This window comes from Pseudophryne corroboree, chromosome 4, assembly GCF_028390025.1.
Source record: "Pseudophryne corroboree isolate aPseCor3 chromosome 4, aPseCor3.hap2, whole genome shotgun sequence".
Taxonomy (NCBI): domain Eukaryota; kingdom Metazoa; phylum Chordata; class Amphibia; order Anura; family Myobatrachidae; genus Pseudophryne; species Pseudophryne corroboree.
The window spans coordinates 663,147,572-663,168,039 of record NC_086447.1 but is presented as its reverse complement, the minus strand read 5'-3'; the positions used below and the strand labels follow the sequence as shown (position 1 = coordinate 663,168,039).

Sequence of the window (20,468 nt, the reverse complement as noted above, 5' to 3'; positions counted from 1 at the left end):
TTTGAAGCAGGAGCACCCAGCTTGTTGGGTGCATGCAGGATAAATAGCGAGTCAGTTTTTCCGACTCTAGCCGTCCTAGAAACATAAAGTTTCAGGGCCCGGACTACGTCCAGCAACTTGGAATCCTCCAAGTCCCTAGTAGCCGCAGGCACAATAGGTTGGTTCAAATGAAACGATGATACCACCTTAGGGAGAAATTGGGGACGAGTCCTCCATTCTGCCCTTTCCATATGGAAGATCAGATATGGGCTTTTACATGACAAAGCCGCCAATTCTGACACACGCCTAGTCCAAGCTAAGGCCAAAAGCATGACCACTTTCCACATGAGATATTTTAGCTCCATGGTCTTAAGTGGCTCAAACCAGTGGGATTTTAGGAATCCAACACACGTTAAGATCCCAAGGTGCCACTGGAGGCACAAAAGGGGCTGAATATGCAGCACCCCTGTAACAACGTCCGAACTTCAGGCAGTGAAGCCAGTTCTTTTTGAGAGAAAAAGGGATAGGGCCGAAATCGTGGCCTTTATGGATCCTAATTTTAGGCCCATAGTCACTCCTGACTGTAGGAAGTGCAGGAATCGACCCCCCTGGAATTCCTCTGTAGGGCCTTCCCGGCCACACACCAAGCAACCTATTTTCGCCATTTACAGTGAAAGAGTCTTGCTGTCACGTCTTTCCTAGCCTTTATCAGCGTAGGAATAACTGCATCCGGAATGCCCTTTTCCGCTAGGATCCGGCGTTCAACCGCCATGCCGTCCAACGCAGCCGCGGTAAGTCTTGGATCAGACAGGGTCCCTGTTGAAACATGTCTTGACTGAGAGGCAGAGGCCATGGGTCCTCTGAGAGCATTTCTTGCAGTTCCGGGTACAGAGTCCTTCTTGGCCAATCCGGAGCAAAGAATATTGTTCACACTCCTCCGTTTATTACAATTCTCAGCCCTTGGGTCTGAGAGGAAGAGGAGGGAATATATAGACCGACTGGAACACCCACGGTGTTACTAGTGCGACCACAGCTATCGCCTGAGAGTCCCTTGACCCAGCGTAAAACCTTTTTTATCTTTTTATTGAGGTGGGACGCCATGTAGTCCACCTGAGGCAGTTTCCATCAATTTGCAAAACTGCGTAAAGACTTCCTGATGAAGTCACCACTTTCCCAGGTGGAGGTCGTGTCCACTCCCGGAATGAACACTGCTGACAGTGCGCTTACTTGATTCTCCGCCCAGCGAAGAATTCTGGTGGCTTCTACCCTCGCCACCCTGCTCCTTGTGCCGCCCTGGCGGTTTACATGAGCCCCTGCGGTCTGACTGGATCAGAACCGGTTGGTCGCGAAGCAGGAACTCCGCTTGACTTAGGGCGTTGTATATGGCCCTTAGTTCCAGGATATTGATGTGAAGGCAAGTCTGTTGGCTTGACCACAAACCTTGGAATTTTCTTCCCTGTGTAACTGCCCCCCACCGCCGGAGGCTTGCATCCGTGGTCACCAGGACCCAGTCCTGAATGCCGAATCTGCAGCCCTCGAGAAGGTGAGCACTCCGCAGCCACCACAGGAGACACCCCCTGGCCCTGGGGGATAGGGTGATTAACCGATGCATCTGAAGATGTGATCCGGACCACTTGTCCAGTAAGTTCCATTGTCCTTGCATGGAACCAGCCGAAGGGGATGGCCTCGTATGATGCCATCATTCTTCCCAGGACTCGAGTGCAGTGATGCACTGACACCTGTTTTGGTTTTCAATGGATTCCTGACCAGTGTCATGAGCTCCTGAGCTCTCTCTATCGGGAGATCAACCCTCTTCTGGTCTGTGTCTAGGATCATGCCTAGGTGAGGCAGATGAGCTGTAGGAACCAACTGCGACTTTGGAATATATAGAATCCAGTCGTGTTGCCGTTTCACTTCCAGAGAAGGTGATACGCTGTCCAGCAACTGCTCTCTTGATCTCGCTTTTATGAGATCATCCAAGTATGTGATAATAGTGACACCTTGCTTCCGCAGGAGCACCATCATATCCGCCATTACCTTGGTGAAATTGGTAATGACAATCCCGTACCGCAATTATGAGGTACGCCTGATGAGGTGGATAAATGGGGACACGAAGGTATGCATCCCTTATGTCCCGATTAATTTCAGGCATGCAATGACCGCTCTTAGCGATTCCATCTTGAACCTGAACCTTTTCAGGTATATGTTCAGGGATTTTAATTCAATATGGGTCTAACCGAACCGTCTGGTTTCGGGATTATAACATGGTCGAATAATAACACCCTCTTGTTGAAGGAGGGGACCGTTGACCACCACCTGTTGAAGATACAATTTACGAATTGCAGTTAACACTGGCTCCCTTTCTTGGGGGGAAGCCCGCCGGGTCCTCGTGAGGGGGCATCTTCTCACAGTCCAGCCTGTATCCCTGCGATACAATTTCTATTGCCCAGGGATCTAACAGGGAGTGAACCCACTTGTGGCTGAACTTACGAAGGCGTGTCCCCACCGGGCCTAGCTCCGCCTGTGGAGCCCCAGCGACATGCGGTGGATTTTTGTAGAGGCCGGGGAGGACTTCTGTTCCTGGGGACTAGCTGTGTTGTACAGCTTCTTTCCTCTGCCCCCCGGCTCTGACAAGAAAGGACGCACCTCAGCCTCTTAAGTCGGCATCATCTGTCCAATGTATATTCTACAGTACACGTCAAGCAGAAATCGACATAGCTTTTGTCTCTAGGACCCAGTATACTCATGTCCCTTTGGGCATGCTTTATAATTATATATCTATCACATAAGACAGCATCTTAAAATATTTATATGCATACTAGGGTCTCAATCTCTGCTGATAAGGTACCTGTCCACGCTGCCACAGCGCTATAAACCCATGCCGACACAATCGCCGGTCTGGGTAGTATACTAGAATGTGCACACTATCTGCAGGATCCCTGAGAATAGCTAGTGCAAACAGGACACCCAAGGGGAAGATTCTAAACGCATCCTGGCCCTAGTGGGGAAAGGATACAGCCTGAGAATTCTCTTGTGGGAAGCTGCCGTCTCTTGTCTGGAGATTCCCGCTCTTTTTCCTCATGAGAGGAGGGAAATTTACCTCAGCATTCTTCCCCTTAACATGTGTACTCTCGTGTCAGGGACAGATGAGTCATCAGTGATATGCAAATCATCTTTTATTCCAATAAATCATATTGAATATCTTTTAGCCCGCATGGCTGTAACTTTGCATTATCGTAGTCGACAGTGGAGTTAAACTCCGTGTCGATACTTTGTTATTTTGGATAGTGAACATAGAGAGACTCTGTGACATAGGGACAGACCAGGGTAGATTTCCTTTCTGTTCCCTAACCTTTTGTGCAATAATTTTACCTCAGCACTTACACATATCCAAACAGGTGTCGGCGTTGTTGACGGAGACACCCTCCCACACACATATCCGCTCTATCACCTCCTTAGAGGAGCCTTTTACCTCAGACATGTCGACACACGCGTACCGACACACCACACACACAGGGGATGCTCTATTTGAAGACAGTTCCCCCACCAGGCCCTTTGGAGAGACAGAGAGAGAGTATGCCAGCACACACCACAGCGCTATATAATACAGGGATGTACACGATACTGAGTGATTTTTCCCCTATAGCAGCTTATATACACAGTTTTGCGCCTAAATTTATGTGCCCCCCCTCTCTTTTTTTACCCTTTGTGTACCAGGATACTGCAGGGGAGAGCCTGGGGAGCTTCCTTCCAGCTGAGCTGTGAAGAGAAAATGGCGCCAGTGTGCTGAGGAAGAAGGCCCAGCCCCCTCAGCGGCGGGCTTCTGTCCTTTTATGTACTTTAATGGCGGGGGTTAATGCACATATACAGTTTATCAGACTGTATTATGTGCTTTTCGCCAAGTAAGGTAATCTAATTGCTGCCCAGGGCGCCCCCCACCCATCAGTGACCGGAGTGTGTGGTGTGCTAAGGGAGCAATGGCGCACAGCTGCAGTGCTGTGCGCTACCTTAATGAAGACCGGAGTCTTCAGCCGCAGATTTTCAACTTCTCTTCGTTCTTCTGGCTCTGCAAGGGGGACGGCAGCGCGGCTCCGGGACCGGACGACCGAGGACTGGGCCTGTGTTCGATCCCTCTGGAGCTAATGGTGTCCAGTAGCCTTAGAAGCCCAAGCTAGCTGCAAGCAGGTAGGTTCGCTTCTCTCCCCTCAGTCCCACGTAGCAGTGAGTCTGTTGCCAGCAGATCTCACTGAAAATAAAAAACCTAACAAATACTTTCTTTTCTAGGAAGCTCAGGAGAGCCCCTAGGGTGCATCCAGCTCTGGCCGGGCACAGATACTGAGGTCTGGAGGAGGGGCATAGAGGGAGGAGCCAGTGCACACCAGATATAGTACCTAATCTTTCTTTTAAGAGTGCCCAGTCTCCTGCGGAGCCAGTCTATACCCCATGGTCCTTACGGAGTACCCAGCATCCACTAGGACGTCAGAGAAATAGGATTTTGGTACTTACCAGGTAAATCCTTTTCTTTGAATCCATAGGGGGCACTGGACGCCCACCCAGAGCAGTTTTACCTGGTTTGTGGTAAGCTCAGGGGATCTTATGGTAACACTCTCACCGACTGGTTCAAATTATAAAGTTCTATCGGTCATGGTGTCAACTGTTTAGTTGTCAGTAACGTTATGTGTCAACTTTATTGTTGTCTGTTATGTTATATGTAATTCTCCACTGTCAACCTCTCTATAGCTCCTGTTCGGCTCAGTAAGAAACACTGAGGTACTCTGGGTTATGGAGGGGTGGAGAGTTCTCAATTTAAATGTTCAGTGCCGTTTCCTGCGGAAGCCGTCCATATCCCAAGAGTACTCCAGTGCCCCCTATGGATTCAAAGAAAAGGATTTACCTGGTAAGTACCAAAATCCTATTATCACTTGCACATTGGTTGCAGTTGGTGGGCTACGTAATAGAGGCAGTAAAGGTCCCACTATACCAGCTATTGAATAAAGCTATACCACCAATTTGGTGGACTAAATGCTGAACACAGTAATAGCCACTATATTTACTGTAGTGCCCATAATTTGTGAGGAGAGGGCATTGTTTGAGCATGACAACACAGGTAGGATATTCTAACAAGCAAATATCATGTGTATATTTGGCATAGTTGCTGGGCTAAGTACAGAAACCTGCAATAGTCCCAGAATACTTGCTATTGTGTATATTATACTATAGGCAGATCACTTGTAAAGTTACCACCCTGTGGGCTTGTTACTGATCACAGCAATAATAGGATTTTGGTACTTACCAGGTAAATCCTTTTCTTTGAATCCATAGGGGGCACTGGAGTACTCTTGGGATATGGACGGCGTAGCAGAACAAAGGCACTGAATATTTAAATTTAGAACTCTCCACCCCTCCATATCCCAGAGTACCTCAGTGTACGAACCCAGTGTTTTTACTGAGCGAACTACTATAGAGAGGTTGACAATGGAGAATTCCTATAACATAACGGACAACAACAAAGTTGACCCATAACGTTAATGTCAACTAAACAGTTGACAGCATAACCGATAGACCTTTATAGTTTGAACCAATCGGTGAAAATGTGTTACCATAAGCTCCTTTGAGCTTAATACAAACCAGGTAAAACGTGTTACCCTAAGCTCCTCTGAGCTTAAAACAACCCAGGTAAAACTGCTCTGGGTGGGCGTCCAGTGCCCCCTATGGATTCAAAGAAAAGGATTTACCTGGTAAGTACCAAAATCCTATTTTCTTTTTCATCCACTAGGGGTCACTGGAGTACTCTTGGGACGTACCAAAGCTTCCCTCGTGGGCGGGAGAGCTGTTTGACACTTGTAACAGTAGGCAGCCAAAGCTAGATGCTGATGCCGCAACCATAACGTGTAAACGTGCACAAACGTGGTGCACTGAAGGCTATGTAGCCGCGTCGTAGACGCTCCACGACCCGCTGGGTCTGACATTCCCACAGAACCTGTGGGATGAGCTATTACTGACGTAGGCGATTGTAACTTAGCCTTAAAGTAAGCCTGACTTGTAGTCATCATTATCCAACTGGATAATGTCTGCTGAGAAACTGGCTAACCCCAGTTGGCAGCATCCTAGAGAACAAACAACGTATCCGTATCACGTACTGTAGACGTTCGGGACATATATAAACGCGTAATGCGTGTACCACATTCAGAATTCTAGAATGTGCTGTCAACACAGGAACCACTATTGGTATATTGATGTGAAGAATAAGAAAGCGGAATTCGTCCGAAGATCTGCTTTGTCATGAGAAAACTCAAATACGGTGGCTTGGAATACAAGGCACCCAAATATGAAAACAAAACCCTTGCCGAAGCCAAGGGTTCAAAATATGAAAACTGTAAGAAATCTGAACCCAACCTCAAGTCACCTGGCGCTGTAGGTGGGATAAATGGAGGCTGCACTTTGATGACACCTTGTAGAAAGGTGTGTACAGACGCAATAGAGTCAAACGTCTTTGAAAATAAGTTGACCACACAGATACCTGCACCCTCAGTGCAGATAAACGCAGTTTTCCATCCCACCCCGTTTAACAGAATACGGGTAACTTGAAGGATAATGTCGGAAACTTCCGAGCTTTACCACCTATGTAAGCACACCAAATTTTGTAATAATGAGCTGCCTTAAGCGGCTTACTAGCTCGTAACATGGTTGGTATAACCGATACTGTAATGCCCTATTTCTTTTCTTAAGAGGCCGGTCTGAACCCTCACCCCGTCAACCGCAGCTGCGGTACATAGGTACATAGGTAACTATGGGTAAAAGAACGTTCCCTGTTGTAACAGGTTGGACGTATTATGAGCGGGCCAAGATCGTGTGCAAGTATTCCTTGGAGATTCGAGAAGCAAGCTCTCCGAAACCCATGAGATATCACTAGTATGACTGTGACGAACGGTCTTATGATCCGTTTTGGCAACGGAGAGAGCAGCGGAAAATGGTGGAGCCAGATACACGATGCTGAATGACCACACGAATGTGAGAGACTCCACCGCCACTGCCCTTGTGATCTGTTGTTTTGTACACATACTGAGCTTTTGTAATTGTGGCGAGATGCCATCATGTATACCTGAGGGTAACCCCCTTCTGTGGACTCACATATGAAACACCTCTGGATTTAATGTCCAGTTTTCAGGATATAAATCCTGACGGGTGAGATCATCTGTCTAACAGATGTCCACTCACGGAATGAACCCCGTTGACATTATCACATAATGGTGTTCTGGGCAATTGAGGATTCGAGTTACCTGCCGCATTGCCATGCGGCTTCTTGGTTCTCCCTGGTTGTTGTGTATGCAACTCCCGTTGCGTTGTCTGACTGCCCTTGGTCAGACTGAAAGCGAAGCATGTAGTGCATTGTAAATTGCACGGAGTTCCAGGACATTTATCGACAGCAATCTGTCGTGATCCGTTTTAGAACCTGTCGCTGATCTTTTTTAACTACAACTCCTGAACCTCTGAGACTCTCGTCCAGAGTATATACACCCTCGCCCCTCTGTGGGAAACGCGAGTGAAGGCCGGCGAACTAAATCGCTTTGAAACACATCATTATTCTTAACAGGCGAATACACCAATGTACCGCTAGTGTGCGTGTTTTGCACTAATTACTAGATGTACATTTGTTCTTGCTGGTGTAGTAGGTAAATGTCTTTGATTTACCGTATTTATAATCTTACCTAGGAATTGACGTCGTTCAGACGGAATTAGATGCGATTGTTTTTTAACTTTATCTGCCACCGCAGTATACATTAGTAGCGCAAGTTAGAGGAACTTTGTTGAGACAGAGTTCTTATGAGCAGATCGTCTAAGTATGGAACGATTGTCACTGTCAGGACTCTGAGATGAGCTATCATCACCAACATCACTTTGGTAAATACCCGAGGCGTTGACAAGAAACGGTAGACCTGAAATGGTTAATGGTTGTGGCGTTTTGCAAACGCTAAAACCTGTGATGACCAAACCGGAATGGGTAAATACGCATTGTGAAGATCAAGTGCAATTATGCAATTTTGTGGCTCCAATAAGCAAATACTAACCGCAGAAAATCCATTTTCAAACTGTAGTAAGTGACTTGCTGATTGAGATTGCGACGGAGCTGTCTGGTTTTGTTACCTCAAACAGAGGGGAATAAGTAACCCTGACTCTGTTGGTGTACTACTGCCTGGTTATAAAGACAGCTGAAAACCAGCAGAGACTAAATGGCAACCTGCCAAACCGTTCGACAGAGGCAGTCTTGTCCTTTAATCTGTAAATAGCTGAGACATCCATGAGTTGAAGTCTGGAAACCCCGCAAATGTAACATGTAAAGACGCGCTCCACAATTGGAAAAGAGGTCATCAAGCCACTGGCTTGCTGACTGTAGCGTCCTGTCGTTACAAGGCGTGACTGTTTTGTACCACCGCCTTGAAAAAACTGAAGTCTAAAGGGATTAAACGCCGGCACAAGTATTTCCGTTTTGATACTGGATGCGGTAATGGCTGAATATCAAATTTAGGACCAAACAAGCTCTGGCCTTGTCGTGCTGAAACTAGCGACGATGAAAAGTGAGAATCGAAGTAACCGGCGTTAGCAGAAGCTTTACAGATATACTCTGCAGCTTCTTTTAACAGTGATCTCATTGTTTCCATACATAGAGTCTAGTGACCCAAATGTATCTTGGGTCTTTATAATGTTTGACACAGACGCATTTACCAATGGCGGATCGCGTCATTTTGGAAACGATTAAATAGTGGTCAAAGTCTACTCAGTCTCTGTAAAAATGGAGACATTGACTCACTGGGATTTAGCAATGTATGTTGTCAAAAACCCCGCACTATCTGAGTGCTGGTCTAATGTACCCTTCGCACTCGTAGTTATCGGTGTGAGATTTGACATAGAATCGTGCATTAAATTATAAGACCAGTTAAATAAACACCCTGGTACCCAAAGGGAAATTGGCCCTTTGGAAAGACTGTCTTTTGTTAGAGCTGGCGGAGTACTTCCGAGACTCCGATGTTACCGCTCTTTTAATTTGAATTGCCCATGCTTATAGGATTTTTAAAATTATTTTTAGTCTGCGCTAGAGCCTTACTCGCTATGCAGACAGACACCACAATAGGCAACGGACAGACACTTGCACGACTTATTGAAGTTATTATGTGTCATATATATATTTTATTGTATATGAAACTCATGGTTGTTCCTCTCTACGGAAATCTTTAGTAAAAGGCGAAAGATTTATTCGATCTGAAGAGAAACCAGAGTATTCTTTATGTGAAAAGCAGTTCACATGGGCATGTGAAACCCGAACCAAATTCCCACTAACACCCCTGCGCCTCTGGTGGCTTAGAGATGTAGGGCAGGAATGTTCCAGAATTACAAACTGGAAAACAACAGGAAGCATGGTTAAAATGGCCCCTTTGCCATGCTGACCCTGATAATCACAGAACAAATTACAAATGTTTCCGTGTTAATATAGCCTATTATACAGTATAATCACAGGCCGGGTACAACACATGCTCTATGAATAAATATATATAAGCTCATAGCCTATGATAATTACAGACATTAATATATTTATACAGCCTTAATATAGGCTCAATAGCCTATTATACAGTGATAACCACAGACCTTAATATAGGCTCCATAGCCTATTTACAGTGTTAATAACAGCCATTAATATAGGCTCAATAGCCTATTATACCGTGAAAATCACAGACAGTAATATAGATTCAATAGCCTATTACTGCCAGGACAGGTAACAATACATTATAAATACCTGTGACATATATATATATATATATATATATATATATATATATATATATATATATATATATATATATATATATATATATATATACACACACTGCTGTTCATATATTTGATCCGCCAGCTTCCACCGTGCCTCTTCCCCCCTGTAACGCTGTGTGTCTGCGGGAAGCCTGCACTGGCATGTCACCGTCTCTGTACTGAGACTGAGGGAGCGTCTGCGGCCGTATGGCGCTGGGCGGCCGGACGGAGCTGGGCGGCCGAACTCTCTGCGGGAAGCCTGCACTGGCACTTGTGGGTGGATGGTGCTGGGCGGCCGGACGGAGCGGCGGTCATACTGAGACTGAGTATGGCTTCCCCCCTGCTGGGCGGCCGAACGGAGCGCTGGGACGGGCGGCTTGCAGACGTAGCGGCTGGGGCTTGGCGGGCGTATGAGCGGCGAAGCAGCATATTAACCCCAACATAGCGGGGCGGCAGCCTGCGCTGACCGCCCCGTTCCCCAGCCTACCTTGCTTGCTCCTGATCATGGCTGCGACGGGGCTTCTTATGTGTAAGCTCCGTCCAGCTTCAGTGATGTAACTCATGGCTGTGACGGGGCTTCTGTGTAAGCTCCGTCCAGCTCTGTAGTCCTGGCTGCGACGGGGCTTCTATGTGTAAGCTCCGTCCAGCTCTGTAGTCCTGGCTGCGACGGGGCTTCTATGTGTAAGCTCCGTCCAGCTTTCAGTCAGCTTTCCAGTGATCTATGGCTGCGACGGGGCTTCTTCTGTGTAAGCTCCGTCCAGCTCTCTAGTCCTGGCTGCTCTTTGCAGGAGCAGTGGGCTGTCTGTGGCTGTGAGGGTGCTCTTTGTGAGGACCGACACGCCATGCGCTGCCCGTGCAGCGGCACTATCCCGGACCCATGTCTTTCTTGAAACTGGGAAGGGATGTGCTATTAAAAAAAAAATTAAAAATAAAAATGAAAAATTAATAAAATCTTCCAACAAGTGTGGGAATCCCACAAGCCGATGTTAGTGCTTTGAGCACAGAAAAAACACTGGGTTCGTACACTGAGGTACTCTGGGATATGGAGGGGTGGAGAGTTCTAAATTTAAATATTCAGTGCCTTTGTTCTGCTACGCCGTCCATATCCCAAGAGTACTCCAGTGACCCCTAGTGGATGAAAAAGAAAGTCCCACTATCTCAGTGCAAAGAAAGACAGTGCTCCCCCTCCCCCTCATGCTGAGCTGCTGCCATGTGACCAGTAGCTTCCTGCAGTGCTGCTGGGGGCAGGGCCTAATCGGGTGAGGCAGTTTTGGTTTGAGGGCACCAAAACACCCAGCAACTCCCTACAATAAAGATAATAACAATGTTTCAGTCCAGAGTTGGGCTAGAACTTAGTTCTCTATATATATTGGACTCTTGCACTAGTGTGCTGCGTCACTGCCTCATGGCTGAAGAAATACAGAGAGAGGGACTTAGTATGCAGCAAAGAAGCTGCACAAAATGGCTCCTGCCCAGGACCTGAGGCACTTTATAATACTGCCCTCAGTGTCCCCTGGCCACCACTAGTCCCAGGAGTCAGTGCAGCCGCCCATCAGCCACATACAGTCCTTCATACAGCCCTTACAGTGTCCCAGCCAGGGCACAGGAGACATACAACCAGCAGACACAGCATGGGGGACTCACTCTGAGGGACTGTCATATGCTAGTATGAGAAGGGTCACAGCCCAGCACTACCTAAGTAGGCTGAGGCTGTTCCTACCTGACCCAGTGCCTCCTCGAATTCTGTGAGCCGGAAGGGAGAGACCCAGGGACCTCAGCGGTGTAGTGACTCCCCAGAGGCAGTGCAGAGTGAGAAATAGAGCTCACAGAAGCTCTCTAACCTAACTATTCTCACTCTGGATGTGTTTGTCGCCAACATTAGGGACTAAACACCAAACAAGAAACAATTAGAAAATAAGAATTTACTTACCGATAATTCTATTTCTCGGAGTCCGTAGTGGATGCTGGGGTTCCTGAAAGGACCATGGGGAATAGCGGCTCCGCAGGAGACAGGGCACAAAAAGTAAAGCTTTAGGATCAGGTGGTGTGCACTGGCTCCTCCCCCTATGACCCTCCTCCAAGCCTCAGTTAGGATACTGTGCCCGGACGAGCGTACACAATAAGGAAGGATTTTGAATCCCGGGTAAGACTCATACCAGCCACACTGTACAACCTGTGATCTGAACCCAGTTAACAGTATGATAACAGCGGAGCCTCTGAAAAGATGGCTCACGACAATAATAACCCGATTTTTGTAACTATGTACAAGTATTGCAGATAATCCGCACTTGGGATGGGCGCCCAGCATCCACTACGGACTCCGAGAAATAGAATTATCGGTAAGTAAATTCTTATTTTCTCTATCGTCCTAGTGGATGCTGGGGTTCCTGAAAGGACCATGGGGATAATACCAAAGCTCCCAAACGGGCGGGAGAGTGCGGATGACTCTGCAGCACCGAATGAGAGAACTCCAGGTCCTCCTTAGCCAGGGTATCAAATTTGTAGGATTTTACCAACGTGTTTGCCCCTGACTAAATAGCCGCTCGGCAAAGTTGTAAAGCCGAGACCCCTCGGGCAGCCGCCCAAGATAAGCCCACCTTCCTTGTGGAATGGGCATTTACATATTTTGGCTGTGGCAGGCCTGCCACAGAATGTGCAAGCTGAATTGTATTACACATCCAACTAGCAATAGTCTGCTTAGAAGCAAGAGCACCCAGTTTGTTGGGTGCATACAGGATAACAGCAAGTCAGTTTTCCTGACTCCAGCCGTCCTGGAACCTATATTTACAGGGCCCTGACAACATCTAGCAACCTGGAGTCCTCCAAGTCCCTAGCAGGCGCAAGGCACCAAAATAAGCTGGTTCAGGTGAAACACTGACACCACCTTAGGGAGAGAACTGGGGACGAGTCCGCAGCTCTGCCCTGTCCAAATGGACAACCAGATATGGGCTTTTTTGAGAAAAAAAAAAAACCACCAATTTGACACTCGCCTGGTCCAGGCCAGGGCCAAGAGCATGGTCACTTTTCATGTGAGATGCTTCAAATCCACAGATTTGACTGGTTTTAAACCAATGTGATTTGAGGAATCCCAGAACTACGTTGAGATCCCACAGTGCCACTGGAGGCACAAAAGGGGGTTGTATATGCAATACTCCCTTGACAAACTTCTGGACTTCAGGAACTGAAGCCACTTCTTTCTGGAAGAAAATCGACAGGGCCGAAATTTGAACCTTAATGGACCCCAATTTGAGGCCCATAGACACTCCTGTTTGCAGGAAATGCAGGAATCGACCGAGTTGAAATTTCTTCGTGGGGCCTTTCTGGCCTCACACCACGCAACATATTTTTGCCACATGTGGTGATAATGTTGTGCGGTCACCTCCTTTCTGGCTTTGACCAGGGTAGGAATGACCTCTTCCTGAATGCCTTTTCCCTTAGGATCCGGCGTTCCACCGCCATGCCGTCAAACGCAGCTGCGGTAAGTCTTGGAACAGACATGGTACTTGCTGAAACAAGTCCCTTCTTAGTGGCAGAGGCCATAAGTCCTCTGTGAGCATCTCTTGAAGTTCCGGGTACCAAGTCCTTCTTGGCCAATCCGGAGCCATGAGTATAGTTCTTACTCCTCTACGTCTTATAAGTCTCAGTACCTTAGGTATGAGAAGCAGAGGATGGAACACATACACCGACTGGTACATCCATGGTGTTACCAGAACGTCCACAGCTATTGCCTGAGGGTCTCTTAACCAGGCGCAATACCTGTCCCGTTTTTTGTTCAGACGGGACGCCATCATGTCCACCTTTGGTATTTCCCAACGGTTTACAATCATGTGGAAAACTTCCCGATGAAGTTTCCACTCTGCCGGGTGGAGGTCGTGCCTGCTGAGGAAGTCTGCTTCCCAGTTTCCATTCCCGGAATGAAACACTGCTGACAGTGCTATCACATGATTTTCCGCCCAGCGAAAAGTCCTTGCAGTTTTTGCCATTGCCCTCCTGCTTCTTGTGTCGCCCTGTCTATTTACGTGGGCGACTGCCGTGATGTTTTTCCCACTGGATCAATACCGGCTGACCTTGAAGCAGAGGTCTTGCTAAGCTTAGAGTATTATAAATTTACCCTTAGCTCCAGTATATTTATGTGGAGAAAAGTCTCCAGACTTGATCACACTCCCTGGAAATTTTTTCCTTGTGTGACTGCTCCCCAGCCTCTCGGGCTGGCCTCCGTGGTCACCAGCATCCAATCCTGAATGCCGAATCTGCGGCCCTCTAGAAGATGAGCACTCTGTAACCACCACAGGAGAGACACCCTTGTCCTTGGATATAGGGTTATCCGCTGATGCATCTGAAGATGCGATCCGGACCATTTGTCCAGCAGATCCCACTGAAAATTTTTTGCGTGAAATCTGCCGAATGGAATTGCTTCGTAGGAAGTCACCATCTTTACCAGGACCCTTGTGCAATGATGCACTGATTTTAGGAGGTTCCTGACTAGCTCGGATAACTCCCTGGCTTTCTCTTCCGGGAGAAACACCTTTTTCTGGACTGTGTCCAGAATCATCCCTAGGCACAGCAGACTTGTCGTCGGGATCAGCTGCGATTTTGGAGTATTTAGAATCCACCCGTGCTGTTGTAGCAGTATCCGAGATAGTGCTACTCCGACCTCCAACTGTTCCCTGGACTTTGCCCTTATCAGGAGATCGTCCAAGTAAGGGATAATTAAGACGCCTTTTCTTCGAAGAAGAATCATCATTTCGGCCATTACCTTGGTAAAGACCCGGGGTGCCGTGGACAATCCAAACGGCAGCGTCTGAAACTGATAGTGACAGTTCTGTACCACGAACCTGAGGTACCCTTAGTGAGAAGGGCAAATTTTGGACATGGAGGTAAGCATCCCTGATGTCTCGGGACACTATATAGTCCCCTTCTTCCTGGTTCGTTATCACTGCTCTGAGTGACTCCATCTTGATTTGAACCTTTGTAAGTGTTCAAATTTTTTTAGATTTAGAATAGGTCTCACCTAGCCTTCTGGCTTCAGTACCACAATATAATGTGGAATAATACCCCTTTTCTTGTTGTAGGAGGGGTAATTTGATTATCACCTGCTGGGAATACAGCTTGTGAATTGTTTCCCATACTGCCTCCTTGTCGGAGACCTTGGTAAACCAGACTTCAGGAGCCTGCGAAGGGGAAACGTCTCGACATTCCAATCTGTACCCCTGGGATACTACATGTAGGATCCAGGGGTCCTGTACGGTCCCAGCGTCATGCTGAGAGCTTGGCAGAAGCGGTGGAACGCTTCTGTTCCTGGGAATGGGCTGCCTGCTGCAGTCTTCTTCCCTTTCCTCTATCCCTGGGCAGATATGACTCTTATAGGGACGAAAGGACTGAGGCTGAAAAGACGGTGTCTTTTTCTGCAGAGATGTGACTTAGGGTAAAAACTGTGTATTTTCCAGCAGTTGCCGTGGCCACCAGGTCCGATGGACCGACCCCAAATAACTCCTCTTCCTTTATACGGCAATACACCTTTGTGCCGTTTGGAATCTGCATCACCTGACCACTGTCGTGTCCATAAACATCTTCTGGCAGATACGGACATCGCACTTACTCTTGATGCCAGAGTGCAAATATCCCTCTGTGCATCTCGCATATATAGAAAATGCATCCTTTAAATGCTCTATAGTCAATAAAATACTGTCCCTGTCAAGGGTATCAATATTTTTAGTCAGGGAATCCGACCAAGCCACCCCAGCTCTGCACATCCAGGCTGAAGCGATCGCTGGTCGCAGTATAACACCAGTATGTGTGTATATACTTTTTATGATATTTTTCCAGCCTCCTGTCAGCTGGCTCCTTGAGGACGGCCCTATCTATAGACGGTACCGCCACTTGTTTTGATAAGCGTGTGAGCGCCTTATCCACCCTAAGGGGTGTTTCCCAACGCGCCCTAACTTCTGGTGGGAAAGGGTATACCGCCCATAATTTTCTATCGGGGGGAACCCACGCATCATCACACACTTCATTTAATTTATCTGATTCAGGAAAAACTACGGTAGTTTTTTCACATCCCACATAATACCCTCTTTTGTGGTACTTGTAGTATCAGAAATATGTAACACCTCCTTCATTGCCCTTAACGTGTGGCCCTAATAAGGAATACGTTTGTTTATTCACCGTCGACACTGGATTCAGTGTCCGTGTCTGTGTCGACCGACTAAAGTAAACGGGCGTTTTAAAACCCCTGACGGTGTTTCTGAGACGTCTGGACCGGTACTAATTGTTTGTCGGCCGTCTCATGTCGTCAACCGACCTTGCAGCGTGTTGACATTATCACGTAATTCCCTAAATAAGCCATCCATTCCGGTGTCGACTCCCTAGAGAGTGACATCACCATTACAGGCAATTGCTCCGCCTCCTCACCAACATCGTCCTCATACATGTCGACACACACGTACCGACACACAGCACACACACAGGGAATGCTCTGATAGAGGACAGGACCCACTAGCCCTTTGGAGAGAGAGAGGGAGAGTTTGCCAGCACACACCAAAAACGCTATAATTATATAGGGACAACCTTATATAAGTGTTTTCCCTTATAGCATCTTTTATATATTTCTAACGCCAAATTAGTGCCCCCCCTCTCTGTGTAACCCTGTTTCTGTAGTGCAGTGCAGGGGAGAGCCTGGGAGCCTTCCCTCCAGCCTTTCTGTGAGGGAAAATGGCGCTGTGTGCTGAGGAGATAGGCCCCGCCCCTTTTTCGGCGGGCTCGTCTCCCGCTCTTTAATGGATTCTGGCAGGGGTTAAATATCTCCATATAGCCCCCGGAGGCTATATGTGAGGTATTTTTAGCCAAAAAAGGTTTTCATTTGCCTCCCAGGGCGCCCCCCTCCCAGCGCCCTGCACCCTCAGTGACTGCCGTGTGAAGTGTGCTGAGAGGAAATGGCGCACAGCTGCAGTGCTGTGCGCTACCTTAAGAAGACTGAGGAGTCTTCTGCCGCCGATTCTGGACCTCTTCTCGTTTCAGCATCTGCAAGGGGGCCGGCGGCGAGGCTCCGGTGACCATCCAGGCTGTACCTGTGATCGTCCCTCTGGAGCTAATGTCCAGTAGCCAAAGAAGCCAATCCATCCTGCACGCAGGTGAGTTCACTTCTTCTCCCCTAAGTCCCTCGTTGCAGTGATCCTGTTGCCAGCAGGACTCACTGTAAAATAAAAAACCTAAGCTAAACTTTTCTAAGCAGCTCTTTAGGAGAGCCACCTAGATTGCACCCTTCTCGGCCGGGCACAAAAATCTAACTGAGGCTTGGAGGAGGGTCATAGGGGGAGGAGCCAGTGCACACCACCTGATCCTAAAGCTTTACTTTTTGTGCCCTGTCTCCTGCGGAGCCGCTATTCCCCATGGTCCTTTCAGGAACCCCAGCATCCACTAGGACGATAGAGAAATATAACCTAACTAAAAGCTAGGAGCAAAGAAAAGTGTGCCTTCACTCCAAGGCACAAAACTAAAACCGAGGAGTGCTTCGTGTGAACAGGGGGTAGATGGGAGGGGTTAGAGGGGGAGGAGTTAGTTCTTTTCATAGCTTGTGCCAAACTCCGTACTCACACACTCTAACCCAAGTGTAAGTGCGCAGCGTCCCCCAGAAGGATGATAGAGAAATTTATTTTGCTACCCGTGTAGTGTTGTCCTTGGGTCCTCCCTTCAGGAGCCTGTTAATCTTCCACAGTTAGTCGCTACTGAACAATTTGTCTTAAGATTATCTAATTTGTCACGTCCTGCCTTTTCTACCTCATGATGACCGGCCTTTTCTCCTAATTTCTCCATCCCCCCTGCTCTCCTCAGTTTATTAAGGTTTTTTTTTCCGTTTGTAAAACGGAGAGCTTTGTAATGAACCTTTTTGCTTCTGCATCTGTACTGTTTCAATTGTCTCTCTTTGACTAAATAGAGTAAAAAACAAAAACCCCACATTACAGATTTCACATACCTAGCATGAACCCGGTGGAGCTTAAGGACCAACCAACACGCACTTCGTGCACATCAATGTCTTTAGTGTACAAGTGTTTTACAGGTATCTTCTCTGTGATCTGAAACAGAATATAATTAGGTTTGTAGCTGAACATATTTCTAAAATCGGATTTGTAAAGTAGTACTGGTACACCACTCACCTTCACTTCATAGCAAACTTTGCCTTCAGTAACACCATATGTAGCCCTGCCACCAGCCCAGAGGAATGCAAAACTCTCCATAGTGAGAGAAGTAGCACTTAAACGATCACGTGAAATTTTAAAGTGAAGGTCAGAGTTATCTGTAACAAAATCATCATTTAGCAGTACAAACAGGATTTCTGCAGCCGCCAAATATCCTCATGAAAGGCATATGCACAGATGAATACATTAACTACGATTACTAATTTTATTAAGGCATCATATCAACATGTTGAAACATACATTTCGGAATGTAAGGGTAATAATTGGGTCCCATCCTACTGAATACAGACTAGTGAACCTATAACTACAATTTTTCATGCAAGATTTACTGCTATAGGAATTGAGGGTGTGGTATGTTAGGTAGAGTAGACTTAGGTAGACAGTGTCTAGGTTGACAGTAAGTAGGTCGACATTGTTTCTAGGTCGACATGAGGTTGGTTTTGTTTTTTTTATTTTTATTGGTGTCGTTTTCTCCGTACAGTGACCGGGAACCCCAATTAGTGCACAGGGTCCACTGGCATGGCTAGCGAGGTGCCTCGCTCCACTACCGCTGAACTCAGCGCAGGTTACCATTCCCAATTGTAATCCACGTGGATCGTAAAGTATGAAAAAGTTAAAAACTCATGTTGACCTTTTGTCATGTCGATCTAGAGTACCTGTCGACCTACTTACGGTCGACCAATAGTGGTCGACCTACTTACTGTCGACCTAAAGACCGGATCACAGGAATTGACACATTACATTTCCCACACCAAAGCACCAGAATTAGCTGCATAACCAGGCTAATCTTGTCTACAGTATTGGTTTGGGAGGCCTAAACAATCTTTGCTCGCCACTTCAAGGGGCAGCAATTGAATAGCCCCATGCTAAGCCATTCAAATCACACCCCAAAAGCAAATATAGCTATAATAATTGCATCAACATGAAGACACTGAAGGACCTAAACTAAATGGGATAGAATATTATTGAGAGTTTCTAATTATGCAAAGAACAAAAATGACACCTATGGCGGCACATGACTTACAAGTGTCAAGAAGAACACTGGTTTCATCCAGCTTCTCATCTTCTTCTTCAACTGGAGGTTGAGGGGACTTAGACCTGCAATAAATAAATAAGTTAGAAAACAAAGGAGTGCGAGAAACAATAAAGATGAGATTGTAAGGGGACTAACCTGCTATATTTGTTTTCTTCAATATACTCAAAATACCCGCGGCCATGATCTTCACGTGGCCTTTTGACGCCTCTTTTCTTATCCTTCTGATCTTTTCCATCTGCAATTAAGGAAGGTCCTATTAAGCTTCATGTTCATATACCCAGCAAAGCCATCAAAAATGTCACAACTGAGACTTCAGAAGCTCCTCTGTAGAACTTTAAATAACATGGTTACTTTATGTGCATAAAAAAGGTACACACATCTTTGTGTGACCTTTCCATTTAAATGTTTCTTAAATTGCATTGTTATGCGAATAGGACGCACAAGCAGCTTATGCTGATTTAAAATAAGATTTTACTCACCGGTAAATCTATTTCTCGTAGTCCGTAATGGATGCTGGGAACTCCGTAAGGACCATGGGGAATAGACGGGCTCCGCAGGAGACTGGGCACTCTACCTGGTGTGCACTGGCTCCTCCCTCTATGCCCCTCCTCCAGACCTCAGTTAGGATACTGTGCCCGGAAGAGCTGACACAATAAGGAAGGATGTTGAATCCCGGGTAAGACTCTTACCAGCCACACCAATCACACCGTATAACTCGTGATACTATACCCAGTTAACAGTATGAAATACAACTGAGCCTCTCAACAGATGGCTCAACAATAACCCTTTAGTTTGTCAACAACTATATACAAGTATTGCAGACAATCCGCACTTGGGATGGGCGCCCAGCATCCACTACGGACTACGAGAAATAGATTTACCGGTGAGTAAAATCTTATTTTCTCTGACGTCCTAGTGGATGCTGGGAACTCCATAAGGACCATGGGGATTATACCAAAGCTCCCAAACGGGCGGGAGAGTGCGGATGACTCTGCAGCACCGAATGAGAGAACTCCAGGTCCTCCTCAGCCAGGGTATCAAATTTGTAGAATTTAGCAAACGTGTTTGCCCCTGACCAAGTTGCAGCTCGGCAAAGTTGTAAAGCCGAGACCCCTCGGGCAGCCGCCCAAGATGAGCCCACCTTCCTCGTGGAATGGGCTTTTACTGATTTTGGATGCGGCAATCCAGCCGCAGAATGCGCCAGCTGAATTGTGCTACAAATCCAGCGAGCAATAGTCTGCTTAGAAGCAGGAGCACCTATTTTGTTGGGTGCATACAGGATAAATAGCGAGTCAGTCTTCCTGACTCCAGCCGTCCTGGAAACATAAATTTTCAAGGCCCTGACTACGTCCAGTAACTTGGAATCCTCCAAGTCCCTAGTAGCCGCAGGCACAACGATAGGTTGGTTCAAGTGAAAAGCTGATACCACCTTAGGGAGAAACTGGGGACGAGTC

The 20,468-nt window shown here is 47.0% G+C and overlaps 1 protein-coding gene and 1 non-coding gene across 3 annotated transcripts in view; both read right to left on the bottom strand.

Annotated features, from left to right (window-relative positions):
* Positions 1-20,468, bottom strand: part of HNRNPU (heterogeneous nuclear ribonucleoprotein U) — an 86,486-nt gene that overhangs the window by 58,268 nt on the left and 7,750 nt on the right. For both annotated transcript variants that reach the window (XM_063917811.1, XM_063917812.1), the window contains exons 2-5: positions 19,150-19,249; positions 19,003-19,076; positions 17,937-18,076; positions 17,756-17,855 (exon numbers count right to left, since the gene is read on the bottom strand). In XM_063917811.1, the coding sequence (XP_063773881.1) occupies positions 17,756-17,855; positions 17,937-18,076; positions 19,003-19,076; positions 19,150-19,249 (414 nt within the window). The remainder of the gene's footprint in view (positions 1-17,755; positions 17,856-17,936; positions 18,077-19,002; positions 19,077-19,149; positions 19,250-20,468) is intronic.
* LOC134913499 (U5 spliceosomal RNA) lies at positions 9,145-9,257 on the bottom strand. The gene has a single exon (XR_010177252.1). It is a non-coding gene; the product is annotated as a U5 spliceosomal RNA (small nuclear RNA).